General features: G+C 38.4%; 1 protein-coding gene across 1 annotated transcript in view; it reads left to right on the top strand.

Annotated features, from left to right (window-relative positions):
- Positions 1-25,562, top strand: part of rudhira (breast carcinoma-amplified sequence 3 protein rudhira) — a 532,797-nt gene that overhangs the window by 337,565 nt on the left and 169,670 nt on the right. The window contains exons 17-18 of the mRNA XM_090391579.1: positions 6,614-6,720; positions 22,385-22,482. Coding sequence (XP_090247705.1) covers positions 6,614-6,720; positions 22,385-22,482 — 205 coding nt within the window. The remainder of the gene's footprint in view (positions 1-6,613; positions 6,721-22,384; positions 22,483-25,562) is intronic.

The following is a 25,562-nucleotide window of genomic DNA, read 5'->3' on the forward strand; positions in this document are numbered from 1 at the left end:
GTGCCACAGGGCTCTGTTCTTGGACCACTACTTTTCAATTTGTTCATCAATGATATAGGAAAGGATCTGAGAGGAAGTGTTCACTTGTTTGCTGATGATGCAAAGTTGGGTAGAGCAATTGTGAGTGCACAGGATGTCAAAATTTTGACATCCTGTGCACTCACAACTGACATCCATTTTTTCTAGCCATGGGCTAGGAAAAATGGATGTCAATTTAATGTGGCAAAGTGTAAGGTTATGCGTTTTGGGGTGATAAAGAACAGCAGTATATCGCATTGGTGGAACCTTACTCCAGGAAATTGATGAGGCCAGGGATTTGGGAGTATTGGTGGATAGGGAATTGAAGTTTAGGGGGGCACATTGCAAAAGTGGCTAAATCAGCTCATCAAATCACTTGGCTTCTGAAAAATACTTTAACATGCAGAGACAAACAAGTTATTGTTCCTCTGTATCGAGCCTTGATAAGATCCCATCTGGACTACTGTGCTTAGTTATGACGCCAGGGTTTCTTCGTGATGGGTAGGAACTGGAGAGGATCCAGAGACGAGTGACCAAGATGGTGGCAGGTCTGTGGAATGAACCTTATGAGAATAGGTTGAAGATTTGTGGGTTGCAAAAATTGGTCGATTGGCAGAAAAGGGGTGATGTGATTGAGACATTCAAATTACTGAAGGGTTTCTATAAGATTAATCCAGAAGATGTTTTTGAAAATAGGACTGGTGGTGGGAGGACTAGGGGCCATGAATGGAAGCTGGGTAAGAATGTGGTTTACAAGGATGTTAGAGCTAGGTCTTTTACTTGGAGAGTGGTGAATGAGTGGAATAAGCTGCCAGAGTCTGTTGTGGGTGCTACTACCGAATGACTTCAAGGCAAGGTATGATAGATACTGTGTGAATGTCAAATAGTTGTTCTTGACATGATGTTAGGGCCTGCCTCGATGAGTCTGTCGACTCCTTGGAGTTGCCCGGGATAATAATAATAATAATTCCTACCTAATAGCATGTCAGCCCTCCTCTAGCATGAATAAAGCCTCTACTCTCCAAGGCATTGATTCTGCCAGATGTCAGAGAGTTGCTGGATGTAATTCCAGCCATGACTGTTGCATCATTTTGCACAACTGCATCTTAGACATCGGTCCCAGATACATGGATCAGATGTCTCCTTCTATGTATCCCACAGATATTTGATCGGATTTAAATCCTGGGACATTAGAGGCCACTGGATGGTTCAAAACTCAGATGAGTGTTCCTTGAACCATGCCTGGGTGATTGCAGCCTAGTGGGGCAGCACATTGTCCTGCTGAAACAGACCCATCAGCTGCAGGATGTACAGAGGCCATGAAAGTGTGTAGGTGATCAGCCAGTTCATTCTGGTTGCTTGCATCATTTAAGGACCTCTCCAGACAAGGACCTAATGTGTCACATGAGAAGGCTTCCCAAACCATCACCAAGCCACCACATCCTTGAACAGAGCCATGACACGATGGGGACATGGCCTCATGCTGTTGATGTACCCACACCCTCCCGTCAGCTCACTACAACTGAAAATTGGATTCTTCAGACCACATGACTCTAGTTCACTCTGCAGAGGTCCATTTTTGATGGTCCCAACACCAGGCAAGGCACAATGCCCAATGATGAGCTGTCAACAGTGGTAGATGATTAGGTATTGGCTCCTGTAGGCCATGGTCTGCTGTGTGTGCCATACCGTTCACTCGATGGCGCTTGGACCTCCAACATTGAAACTTAATGTGATTTGTGCCACCGTTGCCCTGCAGTTGGTCTATATAAGTCTGGACAGGCTACATTAACTCCAGTCATCAATGGCATTTGGTCGGCCACCACTTGCTCACTCGCCGCTGGTAGATTCGTTGATGGTATACTCATGGTAGATCCTTGATACGGTTGCCCTCAAGAACCCGAGGGTTCTACCACTTGGGCAATATAATGACTTTGTGCTAATAATATGTCTTGATCAAAATCACTCAGATTGCTACATTTACCCATGTTTGTTGATTGTGATACACTGTTGGGAAGCCTCTATGTCTGCGTTCGGTTTGGGTATGTTTCACTCTGTGTGGGGGATGCCAGTGTCAACTTCCCATCACTCCTATCGCTAATGTTTTGTCCATTGAAACCAAGGATTCAATGAGATTGCTTCCAACTAGATCTCACCATTCTTTTTTTATCTATATTTCTATCAGTACTGCAATATTATACAGAAACTTTCATTGTCTCCATCATCTTCTCTCTTCAAACTGAATAAAATTCAACAGTGATTAGTAGGATGGATTACCTTTACTTCACTTGATATATTGTTTGAAAAACAATTCTGCAGACAATGTAATTTGTAAGATCTGATGTTATTTCACTTTATGTGGCAAAACTATTTCATCATATGTATCACTAAGAAACTCTTTCTTATAATGGCCCTTTCATTATTATAAGTCCATTTTCTGTAAATAATTTATAGGTAATAAATCATTTATTGTGCCAATGTGTCTGGTAGGCTGATACCGCAATGTAACAATAAACAGCAAATGGATTGACATATGAAGTATGATGAAAAGAACCTTTCAAGTAGTTGATTTCATGACTTGTTTCCACTGCTGCATGTGGAAACAAATTGCTATGCTGAGTCGGTCATCAATGTCCCACAATATGATAATTATGTATTAAATGACGATGTATGAAATATTACATGATAATAATTGGATTCGTCAGACCACATGACTCTGGTTCACTCTACAGAGGTCCATCACTGAAGATGCATTCTCAACATCCACAACCTTATTCATCTTCTAGGGATGTCTCTGAGTTATTCTGCCATCTGCCATGAGCTGTCAAATCTCACTTTTATCCCTATGGTAAGATCTCCTTACTAATTTGTTTCTATCATATCTTCTCTCTTTCTCTCTTCCCGCCCCTCTATTTGTGAAACTTTGAAGGCCACATTCAAAGCTTCTCTTTTGTGTATGTGAGAAAGTGCTCTTTCTCACATACACAAAAGCTGGTGGATTTTTTCATTTATCTTCTTCTCTGAACTCAGGTGACCATATCATATCTGAGCATAGTTAAGATGTGGTCTTATCAAAGTTCTAAGTTAAACATCATTTAATTTACATTCCAGAAGCTCTGGAAAAAGATATTTAAAGATTATTTGGGAAATTCAATATTCTGCAGGGGGGAAAATGCAAAAAAAAATCTGAAGTGGGAAAATACAAAACCATGCATGTCACTCTGTCATCATTCAAACTTAACTTTATTATCTGCAGTTGAATGGTACCATGGCAAGAAGGAGAATCTCACAATTAAACATAATGTGACTTATGTTTAATGTGAATATAACTTATAAAACAGTATTAGACACCTCCCCACAGAAAATAGCTAACACCATAAGACTGTACATAATGTAAAAAAATAATAATGCACCTTGGGAATTCAGATTCTGAAAGAGTTAAAAAAAATGATAATAAACAGACCAACAGAGCAAATAAGAGGAATAACACCATAATACAAAGTAGTACTGATTATAAATATTGTGCTATATTTATAAATAATAAAATGAAATTTCACTCCTAATTCCAAAAACAAACTTTTGCCCACTGAGATCAAAGGAATTAGTATTGCTTAGTTTAATATTTAGTCAAAATCCTGCAAGAATGCATTTTCATCCTTCCTTAAACTCCTTAGACTTTCATGAAATAATTAACCCGCCGTTAGTAAGGTATGGTGTCACAGACCCAAAGATATAGAAAGAAATAATGTGAAACTGCCACCTTACTAACACCGGATTAAACTTTTACCAAGCTACTTCTCCAAACATGAAGGGTATATATAAAAGATTCCCTGTGGAATGTCTATGAGAATACATATGAATCATTACTGTTGAGGTGAGAGGCTACCACTATCATTAAAGCATAGCTCAGTTATTTTATAGTCAGTAATTTGGCTAAAATCCTTTTCGTACTACTCTCTAGCAATATCTGTGATAATTTTTCATGTGTTTAATGGTTTTGTGCATCATTGTCAAAGTAGTCTCAGTTTATAAACACTTCTGGACTGAACATATGTCTGTATAGTGTTAGTAGACAGGAACTTGAAGTTTAGGGGCCATGTGGCAAAGATTGCAAATACAACTCAAAAGATAATTGCAATGCTGAAATGAACGTTCATATGTAAAGATAAGGATGTTATTTTGCCTCTTTACAAGGCCTTGATAAGACGTCACTTGGACTATCGTGCGCAGGTCTGGTCTCCTGGTTTCCGTCGTGATTCTGATATATATTGGAGAGAGTACAAAGGAGAGTGTTAAAAATGATATCAGGATTGTGGAATACTGATTATGAAGATTCCAGCCACTGAAATGGAAGAGGAAACAAATATCTTTATCAAAGAAATAATAGCACACAGCATAGAAAAACTCAAAACTATGAAAGCACCTGGCATTGATCAAATACACGCAGAAGTCTTAAAAACAGGAAAGGAACAACTTTTGGGACAATGAAAACATTATTTGAAAGGATCTACAAAAATGAAGTAGTGCCTACTGATTCGACCAAATCAGTCATAACTCCTATATACAAAAAAGGAGATAAAACAGAATGCAATAATTACAGAGGCATTAGCCTCTTCAGTATTCCAAGTAAGTTTTTACGAAAGTACTCCGAAAACAAATTAAGCCATATATAGAACTGGCACTAGGAGAAGAACAAGCTGGTTTCAGACCAGGGCAAAGCACAATTGATCAACTATTCACCTTAAGACAGCTAATAGAAAAGACACTAGAGTACAACCAAAGTTGCTACATAAATTTCATAGACTTTTGTCAGGCATTTGATTCAATCCATAGAAGAGAACTATGGAAAACTATGGAAGAATTTGGAATTCCCAACAAAACCATAAGAATAATAAAGAATCTGTATGAGAAATCTGAAAGTGCAGTACAGATGGAGGACACCTTAACCAACTGGTTCCACACAGAGAGCGGAGTAAGACAGGGATGCAATCTGTCACCAGACCTGTTCAATCTTACACTGGAAGAAGAAACCAATAAGGCCTTAAACAATGAAGACTCTGGAATCAAAATATATGGGAAAAATGTGACAAATTTAAAATTTGCAGATGACATTGCATTACTTGCAAGCACAGAAGAAAATCTACAGCGAATTTCTGGTAAAATAAAGGAGGAGTGTATAAAATCTGGATTAAACATAAATATAGACAAAACAAAAATTATGCAAATAGGAAAAAGAAGCACCAATCTGAAAATTGAAATTGATAGTAAGAATCTAGAGCAGGTAGAAAACTTCACCTACCTTGGAGGAGTTATTGAGTACAATGGTGAAATTATAAAAGATATAAACAGACGAATCAGTCAAGCATCCCAAACTTTTGGACGACTTAATAAAAATAAAATATGGAAGTCAAGAGACATCAGACAAGTAACAAAAGTAAGAATCTATGAAACAATGGTCCTTCCAATACACCTCTGTGGAAGTGAAAGTTGGAATCTCAAAAAGGCTGAAGAGAAAAAATTATTAATTACTGAAATGGGTTGGCTAAGAAGATTACTTGGAGTATCTCTGCTGGATCAACTAAGAAACAAAGACATAAGGAAATGACTAAAACAAGAAATAACAATAATAGACAAAATCCAAGAAAGAAGACTGCGATGGTTTGGCCATGTGACCAGAATGGGAACAGAAAGACTACCATCTAAAGCCCTGAATACAACGATGGAAGGTAAAAGATCCAAAGGATGACCCAGAATTAGATGGATAGACAAAATAAAAGAGGACCTGAAAACCAAATCACAACAAGCGACACCAAACTGGACAGAATTGTTCAGACTCTCCCGGGACAGACAGAAGTGAAAAGAGGTCATTCGGCCTCACATCATTCACATAGATTATGGAAGAAGAAGATTATGAAGACAGATTGAGAATTTGTAGACTGCAGACACTAGCAAACAGGAGAAAGAGGGGTGATATGATTGAGACTTACAAACTTCTGAATGGGTCATACAGGATTTCAATTGATGGAATTTTTCAATTTATGGAGGGTGGGGAAAGGACGAGAGGGCATCCTTGGAAGCTGAGAATGAAGGCTGCCAAGAAGGGTGTGTGGGCTAGATTTTTCTCTCAAAGGGTGGTGTGTGATTGGAATGGATTGCCATTGGATGTTGTGTGTGCAAGCAGTGTGAATGAATTCACGAATAAGTATGATAACTGGTGTGTGTAGTATGTGGCCTCCCTCGATGAGTTTCTGACTCACTGGAAGTCTCTCTTAATAATTATAATAATAATAATATGAGTTCATTGTACACACTACAAATTTTGTTGATTTGCATTTCAAACTTAGGAAGGTGACTTGTCAGCATTATAACAGAGGATTATAGCAATATTTTTAATGGTTTACTACATTTAGAAATGTTAAAGGTGTAAAGAATGAACAAACAACACAACTTTTTAATTTAAATTACATTTAATTTGGGTTCCAACATGAATTAATATGTATGAGTGAATTAGTATTTCATATAAAGATGACATTTGTGCTAAATTAAAAATCAGTTAAAGCCATCCAAATATTTTTATTTCTACTTACTAATCCAGACCAACAACAGCTCCTGAAGTACGTCCACCACTTCCTCCTACAAATCCATTAATGGTAATACAGGAAGTTATGGCAGCAGCAGTAAATGGAAAAGATAAAAAGTTGAGTAAGTATAATTTTATTTTGTAATCTATATTACTATTTGTTCAGTGCATGTCTTAGGAACTTTATTATTATTTTTTTAAATCTTTTTTTTCAACAAATCTACCAGAAGATGCTAGTTTTAGGCATATAATGGAAGTTTGGTTCCTTTCAATTTTTTTTTACATCATTTTAATCATTTATTCACATTCCACTCAGAGATGTAGAGAATAGTATTCCGACACAATTATGGTTTCTTTGAGAAAAGATTTATTATTTGTCAGTTTTTTTAATATGAACTGGAAAAATTATAGGCATTAGTGAGACCTGATTCTCGTAGAATGTAAAACATTTATGTCATTCAAAGTTATATACCATATATGCCATCTTGAATACATATTCCTTAGCTGGAGGAAATGCCTACTAGACCTCTGGGTGGTAGATGTCTTTAATTACTCAGTGAAACACTACCACTCTGCTTTTTTGGAAGTGAAGTGGCCACTGCCATGTTTAATCTCCAGAGTAGGGCCTTTGACTTCTGTCTCCCCATTTCCTCCCACATGTGAGAAATGGCCTTGCTGGGCATGCTTAACACTTATTATTATTCAACTAGAGAGCCAGTATTTGCTTCATTTAAGGTACAGCAGCACAACAGCTGTCCATTGGATGGGCACCAAATAGTGCAAAGAAACTGAAACCTAATGGTGACACATTTGTTGAGGCCTCCTGATCAGCTGGTAAATAATCCTGCTGCTTATTCTGCAATGTTTTGTCTAGGGAGACCAAGTTAGTGATGTTGTTATACCCTGATAAGCATAGAATGTCATGATTCTACTTATCATTGTATAACAGAGTATAAACTATATACAATGCTTACTGAAAATACTTGTTATCTAGGTAATAGTAATGTGTACTTTAATATGAAGTGTATTAACAAGAAAAGAAAGGGAGAAATTGTAAAATATTTAAAAGAAGTATTATGTACTAGTGTAAAAAGAAAAACTTGTTTACTTTAAGAAGAGGAAAGAATATTTAAGAAAGTATGCTAATGTTATAATTGATTAGTAGTGCTTAAAATTTGGTCAAATTGTTTTATTATTTATAAAACAACATAAAGAAAATTAATCAAGAAAATTCTATACTCACACATGCTCTAAGAGAAGAAGGGGGGGAAAGCAAACCATTACCCCATACAGTCCCGTGCTGACGGAATGCAAGCGAGTAGCAGGAGAATTGGACGTTGTGATGTCACAAGCATGTTCACGCCTCGGGTGAACGGCCGAGTTTACAGTGGCGGCCGATAGGAGTGTGGTATAAAAGGGTTGGAATCCCCCCCCCCTCCCCCGAGGTCTTTTTGTCTTCTGGTCTTAGTCCTTGTGTTCCTGGGATCCTCGTGGATGTCCCGCCCGGATTTTTTGCCTCGTGGTCGGCTGCGTATCTAGGTGCCAATTCCCTTGCTAGCATGCGGAAGGAATGGTTGTTGCCGAAGATCCTGATTCCAAACTTCCACCAAATAGTAGCAGGCTATACAGCATGAAGTGCCCGAGAATGTTCATACCTGGAGTGCTAAGAAATTAGAGGTCCATAAAGAAGATCGCGTTGGTATGTCGTCGATCAGAGGGAAAGAAAACAAGGCATATAGATAAGTAAAATTTTGTTCTCTGATTTGTGTGTGAAAGCAGAATCTAAGAATTGTAAAAGAATTAATCAGCGAAGAACTCTAAGAATAGTTAAAAATAAGGACTATATGAAAGTGATTAATTTGATTTAAAGAAAGTATTAAATGAATAGGCACTGTGTGGTTGAAAATTGTTAAACTTGTCCAAGAATATTATAATAGAAATTTGATCTTAGGAGTGAATACTTAAAGAAAAAAATTGTTAATTCTAAAATTAGTAGTGTATAAAGGATATTTTGTATGGAATAACTAAGGTTTATTGAATGGTGCCTGTATGATACTTTGTGATGACTAAGAGTGTACGATTTTCCCATAGCACGTGTATGGATTAAGAGCTTAATCTCACATAGAATTATTGTAACAAAGAACCCAGAGGCAATTATTATGAGGACTTTAGGACAAAGGGAAACAAGTATGTGGAATATTATGAGTAATCTGATGAAATGTGTATTAGATTAATGTCTGCTTATAAAAGGAATTATAAGATTGTATCTAGAGTGAGGATATAAAATTAGGGATTGTTTAATTAAGGTTCATAGTGTTAAATAGTTGTATCAGGAGATATATATATATCTCCTGATACAACAAGGCTTATTGAAACAGTGTGAATTTCATTTGAGTGACTTAATACTGTTAGACTTGATTTAATTCTTAACCCTTATTGGATGAAAAACTTTCTTTGTGTAAATAGTATTGTATGTCTTATGTTAAATAAATGTTTGCTATTCTTTAACTAAATCCTATGTCTGTATGGAATTTAATGCACCAACCTGTGAAATAATACGGATCTAAGCAGGGAACTCATTCAGTGGAAATTTTCGGTCACGATTGCAATTTTTGTGATACTTTGGCGAAGCTCTCTACCAACGTCTTGATTAACAATTCAATTAATCTAAGGGTCCTAAGTGGCACAGTAAAAAATAAATATTCTTAGGGCTTAACGAGAGGTTGGTTAGGAAGAATCATCCACATAGGTTTTGGCTCGACCCTCAGGCTATTCCTTTGTGAACCAGAGATATCACGTGTCACACGTAAGAGATCCCTTTGAGGTAAAATAAATAAGTAATATATATGGAAGAAGGGGACATAACAGTGTGTCCCCTTTAGGGAGCATTGTCTGAGGCCACATTTGGACTGGAATCTGGGTATCCCCCCCCCGTGTGTGTGAGAGAGAGAGAGAGAGAGATTTAAACTAGTTCCTCATCCTAGCTGTATGCCTCTGCTTTTTATGCTTTCTGAATCAACAACTCTAATATGAAAGCAGTCTTACAAATACTAGCATTTTAACTGCAGATATAAAAGAAAGCTCATAAAAAAATGACAAAATCAAAAAATATGAAAATACTGCAAAAATTGTAAAAAATGTAAAAAAAAAACATATCCCAAAATAACACCAAAATTTCATCCAATAAATTACACTTCCACATCCATTTCACCACTGTGTGGCATCTATGCAATCATCAATGATATACATCACCACTTATAGACATCTAAACCTGGTCTCCTTTTCCTAATAGAACCCCACTTGCTATCTTTCATGACCAAAGTCCATCTCACCTGTCCCAACTACATCTTTCATGATGCATTCTGCAGAAAGGAAGGAACATGTGCTTTCATCAAATCTGATATCCTTTACCAAAAGCTATTCACCTAGAATCCCTGCTTTTCAATATACTCTGACTCCAGATTTTCTTACCTCACTTTATGGCCTTCATTTGCTGCCTTTGCTCCTCCCCTAACTCAGATAACCATGCTGCTCTTTTTGACTATTTTTCACTAAAAATTGATTTCATACAAACTAATCACCTAAATTGCGAGATTGTCTTCCTAGATGAACTTCAATGTCCATAACACAAACTGACTCAGACTTCACAGATTGTGCTGAAAGGGAAGCTGAACCATTTGATATCAGTCATGATCTGTCATAAATAGTTAACCTGCTAACCAGAATACCTGACAATTCTCATCATTCTTCCGATACCTGGATCTTTTCTTAACTAACTCACCCTCCAAATACATTTTGGATGTCAGCTCTAATCCTTAACACCTATTCTTACCCAAGTCTCCTCCTCTATAGGTTGTTCTCCTCCCAACCAATTTCAGCCCTGTACCACTATGGCACTAAAATTGTGCCAACTGGGATGATTTCCAAAATTTTATGCCTCTTTTCCATGGTGAGGCTACTGTTTTTGCTCTCTTGATCAAAACATCTGCACTGAACAAATAACTGAAATAATCCTCACTGGAATGAGAGTTCATTCCCCACACATCATTGCAAACCCCCACTCCTATTCAAGCTCTGGTTCCCTAAAAAAATGTATGCACCTGCAGTCCATGATAAAAATTATTATTATTATTATGTGACACCTCCAGGGTGTCAAAGACTCATCGAGGGAGAGTGTGCCAACAGCATCAAATGACATCTCCTTCCAACTACTAACCGCACTCAAACTTGCTTAACTTTTTGCGTGAGCCATAAGTAACAGAGGCTCTACCAATCGACCAACCTTTGCTGGCATAGGTTGGTTGATTGGTATGACCCTGTCTCTGACCATTACTATGACCCAAAATGCAGCATATGTTCATTTGCTTACATTAAAAACTCCAGCTTTCATTCAGTAACACAGCAGCCTGAAATCAATGTAAATAAACAATGATTCCAAAGCAGACTTCACAAGACTGAAGTGCAATAAACTTGCCTACTGCTCAACTGGCAGTAGAACCTTCTGATCCCTCGCTAAGGCTGTAGGGCATACTACCACTTTCCTTGTACCCACTTCTCTCACACGATGAAGGTACCAAGGTAACCTTACTCAAGAAAAAAGGCAGATCTTTTTATTAATTCCCCCCCTTCCCCCTCCAACTCTTGTTTAGACAACCAACACAGATCATCTTCTTCACTTCCATAAACTGCCCATGGCATGCCTCCTCTGAACTTTTACCAGAAGGACATGAGAAAAACCTTTTTATCTCGATACTAATTAGCCTCTTGATCCAGATGGTATTCCTCTGGTGGGGCTCAAAACTTGTTAACACATATTCTATGTCTATGCATGCTACCATATTCAACTGCTATTCGACAACGTGGAAGCAAGCCCCATCCAATCTGCACCTAAAAAGGAGACAAAAGTCAGCCATCTGACTATCCTCCTGTTGCTCAGTGCTCTCCAAAGTGATGGAGAAGGTTACAAACAACCACCCACTTTTGGGTACAGACCATGGAAAGATTTCGAGAAGCCCATGTGATCACTCTCTGTATTTTAAAGGCATTTGATCATGTCTGGCATCAAGAGCTGCTGAACAAGCTACCATCTTATGGTCTACCTCCTGCACTTTGTGATTGAATTGCTAGCTTCCTTACTGGTCATTCATTGCCTGCCATGGTGGATGGCTTTCTCTTGTCAGATTTCTTTATCAGTGCTGAGTATCCCAAGGTTCTATACTCTTCTTCCTTTATATTATTGACTGCCATAAAAACTCACACCTGCCTTATTATCTTCAAAAAACTTCACTCCCACTTATTTTTGATAATCTGATTTCCTTTCAAAATCAGCTTTGTCTTCTTGGGCATATTAACATATTAATACTTCCTGGCAAAAAACATATTACATACATAGCTTCCCCAGACTTTTAAAGAATTTGGTGTACTTTTTCATTCAAAATATTTCTTTTCTTTTGCCCAATTCCTAACACTATAAGTCTCAGGTTCATCCAACCTTGAAATAATGTTCTCTCATTTCGGGTGGTGCACCCAAAACCTTCCTAAGAATTCTTGATGATATCTAGAAAAAGATGATATCTATCTCGATATCTTGATGATATTGAGCACCACAAAGCAATGGCAGACAAGCATAATAATACCAGTCTTCAAGAAGGGAAATCAGAGAGATTGCAGAAATTATCGTAGCATCTCTCTGCTCAGCCTGCCTTGGAAAGTATATGCTAGGTGCTTGGAAAGAAGGTGCAGAGGCATAGTTGAGTCATAGCTCCAGGAAGAAAAATGTGACATTCGTCCTGGTAGACGCAGAAATGACCAAATCTTCACTTTACGGCAAGTCTTTGAGAAATCTTGGGAATATGCCAAGAATGTCTACACATGTTTTGTGGACTTGGAGAAGGCATATGACCGGGTTCCTCGGGTAAGCTTTGGCAAGTAGTACAGGAATACGGAGTGGATGGCCAACTATTAGCTGCCATCAAGTCCCTGTATGAATGCCCAGAGTTTTGTGTCAGGGTAAACAGCACAAAGTCTGAACCTTTCACAGTCTCCATTGGCCTCCGCCAAGGGTGTGTTCTGTCACCCCCATCTTTTCATAATATTTATGGACTGGATTGATAGACACAGCCGAGGCAGTGAGTGTGTCGGAATTGGAAGATGGAGCATTGGACGTCTGCTTTTTGTAGATGACCTAGTTCTGCTTATCTTTTCCACAGATGACCTCCACCAGACTATGGATAGGTGTGTAACTGTTTGTGCAGAAGCTGGAATGAAGATCAGTGTGGCCAAAACTGAAAAATTTGTAGTCTCAAGACAACCATCCCAGTGCACTCTACATGTGAGTGGAGTCCCACTGAGGCAGGCAGAGAAGTTTAAATACCTTGGGTATTTAAATACCATCACATTCATAAGTGATGGAAAGTGGGACGTAGAGCTAGATACTCGGATTGGCTCAGCAAGTACAATATTGCAGGAGCTTGGCCGTTTGGTAGTATTGCAACGGGAGTTAAGCCAGAAGGCAAAGCTCGCTGTCTTCAATAGTCTATGTTCCCATCCTCACCTATGGTCACGAGAGTAGGGTAATGACTGAAAAAATGTGGATACGAATCCAAGCAGCTGAAATGAGGTTCTTACGAGGGGGTTGCGGGGCTGACAAGACTCATCAGAGTCAGAAGCTCTGCAATTCAGGAAACCCTCAATACTCAACCGTTGCTTCTGTGTGTTGAGAGATCACAGTTACGTTGGTACGGGCAGCTGGTCAGAATGCCACAAGAAAGGCTCCCGCAGCAGGCCCTCTTTGCCAAGCCAGAGGGTGGGAGGCCATGTGGAAGGCCAAGGACTCGCTGGATAGATTATATCCAAAACCTTGTGTGGACACGTTTGGGAGTCCCACCAGAACACTTGAGCTTGGTGGTGGAGGATCGTGACCATTGGAAGTTCCTCTTGCAGCTGCTGCCCTTACAACCCAATTAGGAAAGGTGGGCCTTGAAGATGTATGTATGTATATCAAGAAAAGGATGATCCACTTAAGAGTCCCTTCGCTTTTCCATAAGTGCTCTTTTTCTGCACTTTGCCTTTTGCATAGGTACTTTCTTGAGCATTGCTCCTCTGAATTGGTCACTACCATTCTTCTACTTTTTTTCTAACTGTGTAAAACTAGAGTAGTCATTGACCAACACTAATACCCTATCCAACTCCAAACATACTGAACACACTTCTTATCATCCTTCTCCATTTCATCCATCGCTATTCTCTCTAACAGTATCCTCCTTACTGTTTTTCATACTGATGGCGACCTCCAACTCTTTAAGAAACAAATCTCAATAGATACTTATTTTTCCCTAACCACTTATCCACAAATGGCACTGTTGTGTTATAGGTCCTGTGATCTTTCATATGTGGGGTCATTATATAAAAAAAAGTTTAAGTTAAAAAATCTCGCACAAAAAATTTCTTTCAGATTCGCTTCACCAATATTTACACACACCTGCCTAAATTATCTACACATCACCTTAGACATCCAGGCCTGATCTTCTGTTTTTGACCAAACCCCAAATCTCTGCCTCAACAACTACAGCCCATCCTGTCCAGACTACAGAACCACACTCTGTGATTCTTTCTGCTAGAAGAGTAGTACTTGTGCAATCTGACATTCCTCACTGGAGGACGCCTAATCTGAAATGACTCCTTTTGGACTTTCTGTGGCTTAGGATTTCCCTGTCTTATATTAAATCTCAAATTTTTTGGCTTGTATTGTGACTGTTGATGAAATATGGCTTCATCTAGTACTATGACCCGGAGACCAAACTACAATCAATGGAGTGGAGACACAAAGGTTCTCCATGGCCAAAGAATTGTGAACCCAAAAGTCAGCAGGATAGGTTCTTGCCATTGTCTTTTAGGATATGGTTGGTGTAATCCTTACCAAGTACCTCAAGAAAGATGAACCTGTTACATCAGCAGTTTATTCCAAGTTCTGAAGGAATTGAAGGAGGTACTGAAGGGAAAATGCCATGGGAAACTCAGCAGAGGCATGTTGCTTTTGCAGAACAGTGCACCTGCTCACACTGCTCATAAAACCCAAAACCCAACAGACAATATACAACTTGGTCTTTCAGTGTCTGCCTCACCCATCCTATTTGGAAGACTCCATCTGACTATTTTTATACCCAAATTTAAAGAAACACTTAAAAGGAACAAAATTTACCACAGGTGATTGAAGTCATATCTGCAGCTGAGAACTGATTTGTGCAACAAAGGAAAGACTATTTTCTCAGAGGATTGCAAATGATGCAGCAGTATTGTAACAAGCATATAAGACTTTGTAGGGAATATGTAGAATAATGTGTTAGTTACATGGTTCTACTTCATTTCCTTCATTGTGATTATCACAACTTTTCAGCACACCCATATAATTAGCTTTGACCTTCCTTACCATACAGGTCATCCTTCTTGCTTGTGCTTTGTGTTGTTCATGGGCCTGCTGATTACTATTCTAATCAGTTCATTTATTATGAGAATGTGCTAGGGGATAACTGCCAGTTTAATGTGGCAGATATAAGGTCATTCATTTTATTATCATCATCATCATCATTATTATTATTATATATATAATATATTATATTGTAATATAATATATATTATTATATTATATATATATATATCTTTTGCCCATATTGACAGCTTATTTAAATCGTCTTGCAAGCTCTCCACGTCATCTTGATTAACTATTACTCTCCCTTATTTTGCATCATCAGCAAACAGCTGAATATTTCCTTTCAGGTTATTTCCTATAGCATTTATGTACAAATTAAACAGCAATGAACCCTGCAACTGAACCTTATGGCACACCACTAGGCACCTGTTTTCTTCTCAATTCTGCCCCTCCATATACCTTTTGATATCCATCCACCAGCCCCCTCTTATCCATTTAACCAGTGTTATTTTCATCCCCATTTGTTCTAATTTGCGTAACAGAGTTCCATGTTGTATTCTATCAAATGCCTTTGCAAAATCATGTAGCCTTTATCCAACTCAGCTGCTACTCTGTTTTATTAATAAAAAGTTAGTAAATTACTAAGGCGTGATCGACCATTCACGAAGCCATGTTGACTCTTATACAGTATCATATTTTTATCTACCCAATTCTTGAATTCTCTTTTTCACCAATTTTTCTGGTACTTTTATCACCATGCTTGAGAATACTGATTTGTCTGTAATTTGCTACTGCAGTTTTAGAACCTCGTTTATGCAAAGGGAATTATTTACCCTCTTTCCACTCCCTTGGAACTCTGCCATAACTGAAACTTAAATTAAAGATACTAGTCAAAGGCATTTCCAGTTCCATTGCACATTCTTGCAAAATTCTAGCTGATATCCCATCTAATCCCACAGCTGTATTTACATTGAGATTGTGCAATATCTCATGAATCTCCAATTCATTCACCTCTTCCCCCACATTAGTGTCTGTTACATAGGTTAAAGCAGTAACCTCACTAGGTTGATATACTACCCTTGGAAAGGGGACACTCAATAACTCAACTATTTTATCTGCCTCTGTCTTCTCATGACCATCACCGCTCATTAAGGTTAATCTTCCATAGCCATTCTTCATCCTACTTGCCACATAATGAAAAAACTCTTTGGGATTTCCTTTGGCTTGCTGAACTAAATTCTTCTCATAATCTGATTTTGCCTTCCTTGCAGTGCTGGTCACCTTTCTTGCCTTGTACTGTTAACGAGTTTACTGGTCACCTTTATCTTTATATACCCTCCACTGCATTTTGTTTTTCTACAGCTCATGCTTAATTTATTTATTTATTTTGTATACAAAACACAAGTGGTACAGTAGTAAGTAAGTGGTACAACATTATTTACAGCAAATTAGGAAAAATTACAAATGAGAACAGCTTAAATTTGATAGGTGAATTATACAGAGAATAATAAGTAAAATATGAAAAAAGAAGCTATGCAAAAGTTATATACAATAAATATGGTCAGATATTCCTCCAGTATCTTGTGCAATCAATTGCTCTTTCTGTGCAGGATATAAGGTCCTCTTTTCTGCAAGGTGATTGAAGAAAGGAACAAGAAAGAAGGTTTCCATGGACTGAGTTGTCTCACACTCACAGTTATTTGGTCCAGTGAGGTAGCTCCATTTGATGAGGTTTTGTTTGCAGTATCCTGTTGTTCGAAGTCTGTTGAAGCTTTTCTAAGTATTCCAGTCCAAGTGGGCACCACATGGAAGATGTTCGGCTGTTGGAATACCAGTATTATTATTATATAGCATAATATACCAGTATTATTATATATAGTGTAAGCCATTGTTGAAGTCTTGTCTCCGGAGAGTTTTTAGGTGGACATAGCGAGTGGGTGGCATTCATTTGTCTGCTTCTTTCGTCAGCTGAGAATGCAGATCTTTGAATTGAAGGGGGTGCAATACCAGCCAAAGTATACAGGTCTTTTAGTGGTGTTGGTTTCAGACATCCTGTAATTAAATGGCAGCTTTCATTCAATGCTTGGTCCAGTTTTTCAGCATGGCAGGATCTGGATCATACCTGGCAGACATATTCAGCAGAAGAATAGTAAAGGGCCAAGGCAGAAGATCTCAGTTTGCTTGGGTCTGCACCCCCATTTGGAGGAGGTAAACTTTCTTAGTATGTTGTTTCTTGCATTCACTTTTACCTTTGTTTTTTCTATGTGGGTTTTATATGAGAGGGTGCGATCGAGAGTCACACTGAGGTAGATTGGTTTCCAAGAATGTTTTATATTAGAGCCTTACCAAGAAATCTGTAGCTTCCTGTTGGCTTCCTTATTATTAAGGTGGAAAAGGCCAGTCTGGGTTTTCAATAGGTTTGGTTTTAGTTGATTGCTGGTATAGTATGTGGTTAGACTATTTAAGTCAAGTGATAGAGTAGTTTCAATGGACTTGAAATTTTTTGATTGAGTAGCTATAGCAAGGTCATCAGCATAGATAAAATATCTAGTTCCTGGAAAGATGGGGAGATCATTGACATAAATGTTAGAAAGTAATGATAACACACTTCCCTGGGGGAGGCCATTTTTTTTGGTGGTGCCAGTGGCTCTTCCTTCCCCCAGTCTCCACGTAAAAGCATCTGTTTTCCAAGAGTGATTGGATCAGGAGGACAAGGTGATAGTCTCTAGTTATTCTGTATATTTTATTTCTGAGTGTGAGATGGTTTATGGTATCATATGCTGCAGTTAGGTCTACAAAGACTACTCCTGTGGCTAGTTTTTGCTCATAACCACTTTCTATATATTGAGTGAGGTTGAGAATTTGTGATGTGCAGGATTTGTCTGGTCTAAAACCAGCCTGCTCATCAATAAGGTGAGCAGGCTGGTTTGTAGCCTATTCAAAATTAATCGTTCATAGAGTTTGAAGAGGTTTCTGAGTAGTGATATAGGTCTGTAATTTTTTGCTTCGGTTGCGTTTTCCCTGGTTTCAGAAAGGCCACGACTTTAGTATGCTCGAGATAGTTGGCCCTTAGGGTTCTGAGGCCGGTGTTGTATAGTTTTAATAACCACTCTTTAGTCCTGGATCCAAAATGTTTAATTTGTTTATGCTTAATGATATTACTCATCCATCTAATTCCTACCTGATTAACCCTCCTTACCATAGGTATACAGTTTAATACTGCTTCCTCTAATATAGTTAAGATGATCCTTAACTATATCCCATGCACTACTAATGTCCTTATCTTGCAGTGTTTTATGCCATTGCACAGATTTAAGCTTCTTCTTAAGCTTGTCATAATCACCTGCCTTGTAGAGTTCCACATATACCTCTTCTTGTCAGAATATTCCTCATGTTTTACAACCTCCCAAGTCAAGACTACATGATCACTTGCACCAATTGGAGGCAATGTTGTCACCTTGGTTATGAATAGCTCTTCTGATCCTGTGACCAGATCCAATACTCTTACACCCCTAGTCCCTTCCATCACATGCTACCTTAAGTAATTATCTCTTAGCAGGGTTATAAATTTCATTTCCTTCCTGCCATTTGATCTTTCTTTCTTCCAGTCTCTATCTCCATAATTGAAGCCCCCCATAATAATCACTCCACCTGTACTCATTATACTAATTTGGTGATGCATGTCTTCCAGATCATCTGTGGAACTCCCTGGTCTATAGCAACAACCAACTGTATATTTTGTCTCACTGGCCTTAAATCTTACACCAGATTGTCTCCTCCTCCTTGTCTCTTATTCATTTTGGCTGCAATTCAACTGCTATCATCAGCAGTACTCCACCTCCCACTCTATCTTCCTTGAATATACTAAACCAGTGGTTCTCAAACTGTGGGGTGTGACCCCCCAGGGGGGAATAGCTTGAAAGGGGGGTGCAGCATACTTTCCTACAGATAAAAATTAAAACTGCCCTAAATCAGTTTTAAAAATAACAACAAATAAAAATACAGAAAGAAAAACTTTTGATGATACAGGTTTTATTGGCAAGGAATTCCCAACTTTGAGCCAAAAAGCATTGAAGATCTTTATTCCTTTTGCAACAACTTATTTATACGAGAAAGGCTTTTCTGCTGTGGCAGCTATGAAGTCAAAGTATCGTTCAAGACTAAATATTGCTAAAGAACTTAGAGTGGCCATTTCTGATATTATACCATGTTTTGATAAATTTTATTCTCAAAAGCAGGCCCATCCATCACATTAGACATCACATTGGCATTTAAATGTTTGATTATTTTTACAGAGAAAAATTAAATACTTGTTAGTTAAATATTGTTTCATTTCAGTACATATTTTTGTCAATTGCAAATGTTAAAACTAATTTTTATTGTAGGCCTAATATTGTGATACTTTAATTATTTTGTGTCAAAAACTGTTAAATAGTATGTAGAAAACACAAAATAAACAACAAAATGTCAAATTTAATATGACTTCTATTTAGATAAATAAAACCAGCAAAGTGGGTGCTCACAGTGTTTTCTCTTGTCAGGTGGGGCTCAGAGGTAAAAAGTTTGAGAACCACTGTACTAAACCATTCACATTCAATCCCTGTAACTACATCATCTGCTGTTAGCCAAGTCTCGCTAATAGCTCGTTAGTGCAACCTTGCCTATAACTTTTGGCAAGGTTGCACTAACCAATGCCAAAAACTCCTCCTTCTTGTTCCTGATACTTCTGGCATTAGTATATATAGAAACTGAATCATTCCTTTATCCCCCCACCCCACCTTTACTTCCTGAATTGACTACCCTATTCAATATTTTTGCTTGTGAGATTAGATTCCACACTTGGTCATTCTTGCACTCACTCACTTGCCTCATGGGTACCTTCAGACAAACCGACTTTCTTTCGTCCTAATTGCTTATGTTTTCCTGAATTTGTGCAGCATGCTCAATGAACAAAACTCCTCTCCAGACACCTAACACCAAAACCATTTAGATGCAGTCCATCAGCATTGTACAAATCCTTCTTTTCGTCAAGCACAGATCAACAAATCCTACATCACTCCTGCTCAATTTACATATAGATTCATTGGCTACCATTGCCCTCCTCCTCAGTTTGCCGCTATCATAGTATGGTAGGAGACTTACAGTCTTCACCTTCTTGCTCTTCAGTTTGCCTCTTCTAACAACTCCTCTACATCTTCCTTCATAGAATACCATGGTATGGCTGATATCGTGAATTTTTTAACTGGGAAATATGATTTTATCACACTTTTGTTAAGTACTCCCCTGATCATTGAGTCTCCATACATAATTTTCTCCATACTTATTATTCCTTCGGATCACCTGCTTCTTTCTCTTTTCAGCCCTACTAATCTCTTGCCTCTTCTGCTATTTTTCAATTTTGCACTTTGTCCTATGAAGGATAACATTTATGCACACTATTTTTTTATTAGTGCCGATTTCGCCTCTCCTCTATTTCCATGGCTGCACGTTCGACATTAATAACATCATTTTCCATCTTACCATCAGTGCTTGCTGCACTTTTGAAACACTTAATACATACTCCCTCTCTCTAGTTTAGGATGAAGTGATCACAAACTGTGTACAGCATTAATGGAGCTGACTGTGGGAAGTAGAGGAAGCCTGGGATTTCAGGTGATTGTGAATAGGGAGCTTAAGTTTACAGAGTATATTGCATGGGTGGCTAAAATCAGATGACTTGGTTTTTAAAGAACACATCAACAAGCTAGAGTTAGGAAGGTTTTAATTCCCCCTTAAATAGCTTTGATAGGATCCACTTTTGGGTTGCTATGTGTAGCTGCAATTCCTGATTCCATAGGAATGAGGAAGTTGAGGAGAGGATCCAGAAATGAGTGACATGATTATGGCAGGTCTATGGAATGCTCCCTATGAGAATAGATTTGTGGTCTATGGGCTGCAAAGACTGCTTGATGGATGGGAAAGAGATATGGGGATATGATAGAAGCATGAATTATTTGAGGAGTTTTATAGGAATAACACAAATTTATATCAATGCATAGCAGGAAAAGAGAAAACAATGGTCTCTCCTAGAGATTTCATGGAAGCATTGGCATCCACCCAATTTTCAATACACCAGGCTAAAAATTTAGATTTTTAGCTTGGAGGGTGGTGAATAGGTTGCTGGAGGTGCTTATAAGTTCAGTGAATGGGTTTATGCAGAGGCATAAGTATTATGTGAATAATGATGTGTGAGCCTCCTGCAATGAGTCTTTGATCCCATGAAGATGTTTGAGAAAATAAATAGAAATGGGCCTGAAAAAATCCTTTGAATTTTGTTGCTATAATATTTGAGATCATTCAAAATTAGTATTTTTGGCAAGCTTCTCATTTTGAAAAAGTTCTTCGAAAAATGTTATGGTTTTAATTCTTTTGTGAAGTTTTCTGATAGATACTTTCATGTGGAAAGTGCATTCAGTTTCTAATTACTTTTGAGTGAAGAGGATAAGATAGGTGATTTTTTTTCCTTTCTTTTAGAGAAACTTATGCTATGGTTATGTGAATTATTTACATGAAAACACAAGGCAGAAGTAATATTTATTTGATTATAATGCCACACATTTTGGTCTGAAACTTAGACAATCTTGGGTGGCATAAACAGTTGATACAAAATAGATTGCAAACAATGGATTTATTGAAATAGAATGAGCCATGTGATGTTATATTTCAAGTAACATTATGTCATAACTGAGGAAAAGGTTAATCATAACTGTAATGAACTCTCAATATACAATCAATAAACTTGAGTTTATTGATTTGCACTGCTAAAGTGGTTAAGTCATTGCATTAGATAACACTGCTGTGCTGTTAAAGAGAACATTAGCTTTTAGGATTATGGAAGTTTTTTCCCCACTTTACAAGGCTTTGATAAGATAATATCTAGATTATTGTGCCCAGATATAGTCACCTGGGTTATAAGAAGATGGAGAGACAGTTGAAAAGATACAGCAGCAATTAACCAGGATGATAACTGCCCTCACACAACCCTTGATCTTCAAAGTTTGAGGAATAGATCGAGGAGAGGAAATATGATACAAACATGTAAGTTATTAAGGGGATCTTAGTGTATAGCCACATGTGAGATTTTGCAGCTTATGGATGGTGGAGGTAAAACTTGATCATCCCCAGAAGCCAGATCTGGGACCTTGTTGTGAGGTAAGAAATGGAATACCATTGGGAGAATTTGGTAGATGCATTCAAGAAGAGATATGATAGGTATTTAAGTATGTGTCTAAATGGGACCCTCTCTTAATGAGTCCTTGGTGTAGCATTTATAGTAAAGATTTTGTGCTCTTTTGTAATTTAGTTTATAATGTTTTTAGATACAAGGAGTTCAATGTCTTCACCATGTGATGAAAGTGGAGAAACAAGTAATGGCCACATAAAAAGTGAAGAACTAGAAGAAAGTTGGCTTTCCCAAGTAAGTAATAATTATATGTCATGTTAGAAATTATTTGGAAAATGCTTGTTCTTGTATACTTTATTATTGGCTAGAATTAGTTTATTGCTAATGATTTGAATATTGCACTTAATAATATACTGTTATATTATAAGCTGTATTTGTCATTGTATGTAATTCTTATATCACTTGATTGATCTCCTTTGGGATTCTTACTTCCTGTTCTGTAATTCTGTTAAGAAAGGAGGATCGGGATTTCTATAACTTCTTTTTTTTTACTTCATTCGAGAATATGCTTAAGAGTTTTGATGTAAAAGAATTTATGCAATGTGCTGTCTGTGAGATGTATGCCTTGCGAAGAGCGGTAGGAGTCTGGTTAGAAAGTGATAGTGGAGTTAATATGTGTAGAAAGTGTAAAGAGAATGAGGACTTCAAGCGTGTTTCGTGTATCGAGACTGATATCGTTAACGGTAGTCAGAATGTAGAAAATGGCGGTGTACTAGAGAATTGCGTGGTAGTGCCAGATATGTGTGAGAGCGTCGCTGAAAGTGTAAATGAAGGTAGAAACACCGAAGGAATGGATGATTTGATCGATAATGAAAATGGTGAGATAAATGCGAGTAGCGAAATTGCCCGTTTACATGGCGCGATACACAGAGCCAAACGACAACTGGAGCGTATGCAAAAATGTGTGTTGAACGTACCGACAAATAACCGGCGGAAGTCTGTGACGGCAAAAAATAGAATGTACGTAAACGTCAATAAAATGAAGGAGCGAGTGCTGTATGGGGATTCGCTATTAAGAGGCGTAATAATTGAGAGTTTAACGAAGTCATACCAGCCGGGTGCGAACATAAAGGACGTCAGCGAATCTATTCGACTGCAAAAACAGAGGGTGAAAGAGATGATAATAGTGGCAGGAACGAATGATTTGAAAGAGGACAAAATGGAAATGATAGAGGATGTGAGGGAGTTGTTTGAGGTAGCAAAAGAGAAGAGTGAGAGAGTTAGGATGGTGAGTATCTTACCGCGGTATGACAGCGAAGTGTTTAGAAGGAGGGCCATAATTGCCAATGACTTTATGCGTGGGTTATGCATGGAGAGTGGTGTGGAATTTGTGGATGTGTGGAATGAGTTCGATGGGCGAAAGGACTTATATAAGATGGATGGGTTACATTTGAATGGAGTTGGTGTACGGAGACTTGAAAGAGTGTTGATGAATGATGTGGAAGTGGATGTACAGACTCAGGGAAACTAGATTTATTAAGAGGGGGGGGAGTAGATATGCAGACTTTAGGGGGGGCAGTTAAGTGTATGAATGAGTATATTATGCCCGGGCGAGTACGACGGACAACAAATCAGAATGGGATAATTAGTATAAGGAATCAAAGTAGGGATGGGACAAATGGGCTTCTGCGATTCATGTACACTAATGCCAGGAGTATTAGGAACAAGAAGGAAGAGTTTTTGGCCATGGTTGGCACTTCCAGGCCACAGGTTGTCGGTATTAGTGAAACATGGCTGACAGAGGATGATAAAGCTAGTGGGATTGAATGCGATGGGTATAGCGTGTTCAGGAGTGACAGGGTGAATAAAAAGGGGGGAGGAGTGTTATTGATGATAGCTGATGAGCTTCAGCCAAGGAGTATAGAATTTGAACTGCAGGATGGGGAAAAAAGCACATTTGAGGCTGTTTGGTGTGAGATACAATCTAGCAGAACAAAATATACAATTGGGTGCTGCTATAGACCGGGGTGATGGAGTGGATGGTGGGAATAGTATGCATAAGCAAATAGAAGAAATGAATGGAAGGAGGGTAATTATTATGGGTGATTTCAATTATGGTAACATTGACTGGAAAGAGGAGAGGGCACATGGGAGGAAGGAATTGGATTTTATGCAGTTATTAAGGGACAACTATCTACGGCAACATGTATTGGAAAATACCAGGGGGCAGAGAGTGCTGGACCTAGTAATTGCAACTGAGAATGTAGCTGTAACGAACATGACCATGTTGCCACCAATTGGTGAGAGTGACCATAAGGTCATGACTTGGGAGGTGGCTAAAGGAGTCGAATTTACAATTAAGACAGGGTATATGTGGAATTACCGGGCTGGTAAGTATGACAAGCTTAGGTGTGTGCTTGGCTCAATGCCATGGCATGTAAAACTGCAAGGGCTGGATGTTGATGGTGCATGGGAGGTGGTTAAGAACTGTTTGCAGGAGGCAATGGTTGACTGTATACCAAGAGTCCGAATAATAAATCAGGTAGGGGTTAAATGGATGAATAACACTATTAAGCTTGAGCTGCAAAAAAAAGAAACAATTGTGGAGGGAATTTAAGGAGAAGGGTGACCATCAGGTGCATGAACAGTATAAAGCTCAGGCCAGGATGGTAACAAGGGTGGTAAGAAAAGCAAAAGCAGATTACGAAAGGAAATTGGCCATGCAGGCTAAAGAGAATCCCAAACAGTTTTTTCAATATGTTGCAAGTAAAAGGAAAAATGCTCATGGTAGAATGATCTTAAAAAATGCTGAGGGTAGGGAGGTAACTGAATCAGTCGATGTTGTGGAATTACTGAGCGAGCACTTTGCAAGAGTATATCATCCAGGTGGTGGCTTTACGGAAATGGAGGAACCAACAGCTTATACTGGAATTGTGATGAATGAGGTAGAGGTAACTAGTCTATTACAGAACCTCAATGTCAATACATCTGTGGGATTGGATGGTATACCAGCTCGTGTCGTACGTGAAGCGGCCAAAGAATTGTCAGTGCCCTTGACCATTATGTTTAATTTGAGCCTCAGGACTGGGTCAGTCCCAAGGGGGTGGAAAGAGGGGAAAATAGTTCCACTGCACAAAGGTGGTTCCAAGGCTGCTGTTGAAAATTACCGGCCAATCAGCATAACAGGAATCATTATCAAGGTCTTAGAGAAAATAGTCAAGAGGAAAATACAAGATTGGATAGAAGAAAATGGGATACTGTATCGGGGACAGCATGGTTTTGTGAAGGGTAGGTCATGCCTCAGTAACTTGCTCACGTATTATAACACAGTGACGGCTGAACTGGATAAGGGTAATGGGTTTACAGTGATTCTG

The sequence above is a fragment of the Typopeltis vanoorti genome, chromosome 4 (assembly GCF_054136105.1).
Source record: "Typopeltis vanoorti isolate ZY-2024b chromosome 4, IOZ_Tvanoo_1.0, whole genome shotgun sequence".
NCBI classification, from domain to species: Eukaryota; Metazoa; Arthropoda; class Arachnida; order Uropygi; family Thelyphonidae; genus Typopeltis; species Typopeltis vanoorti.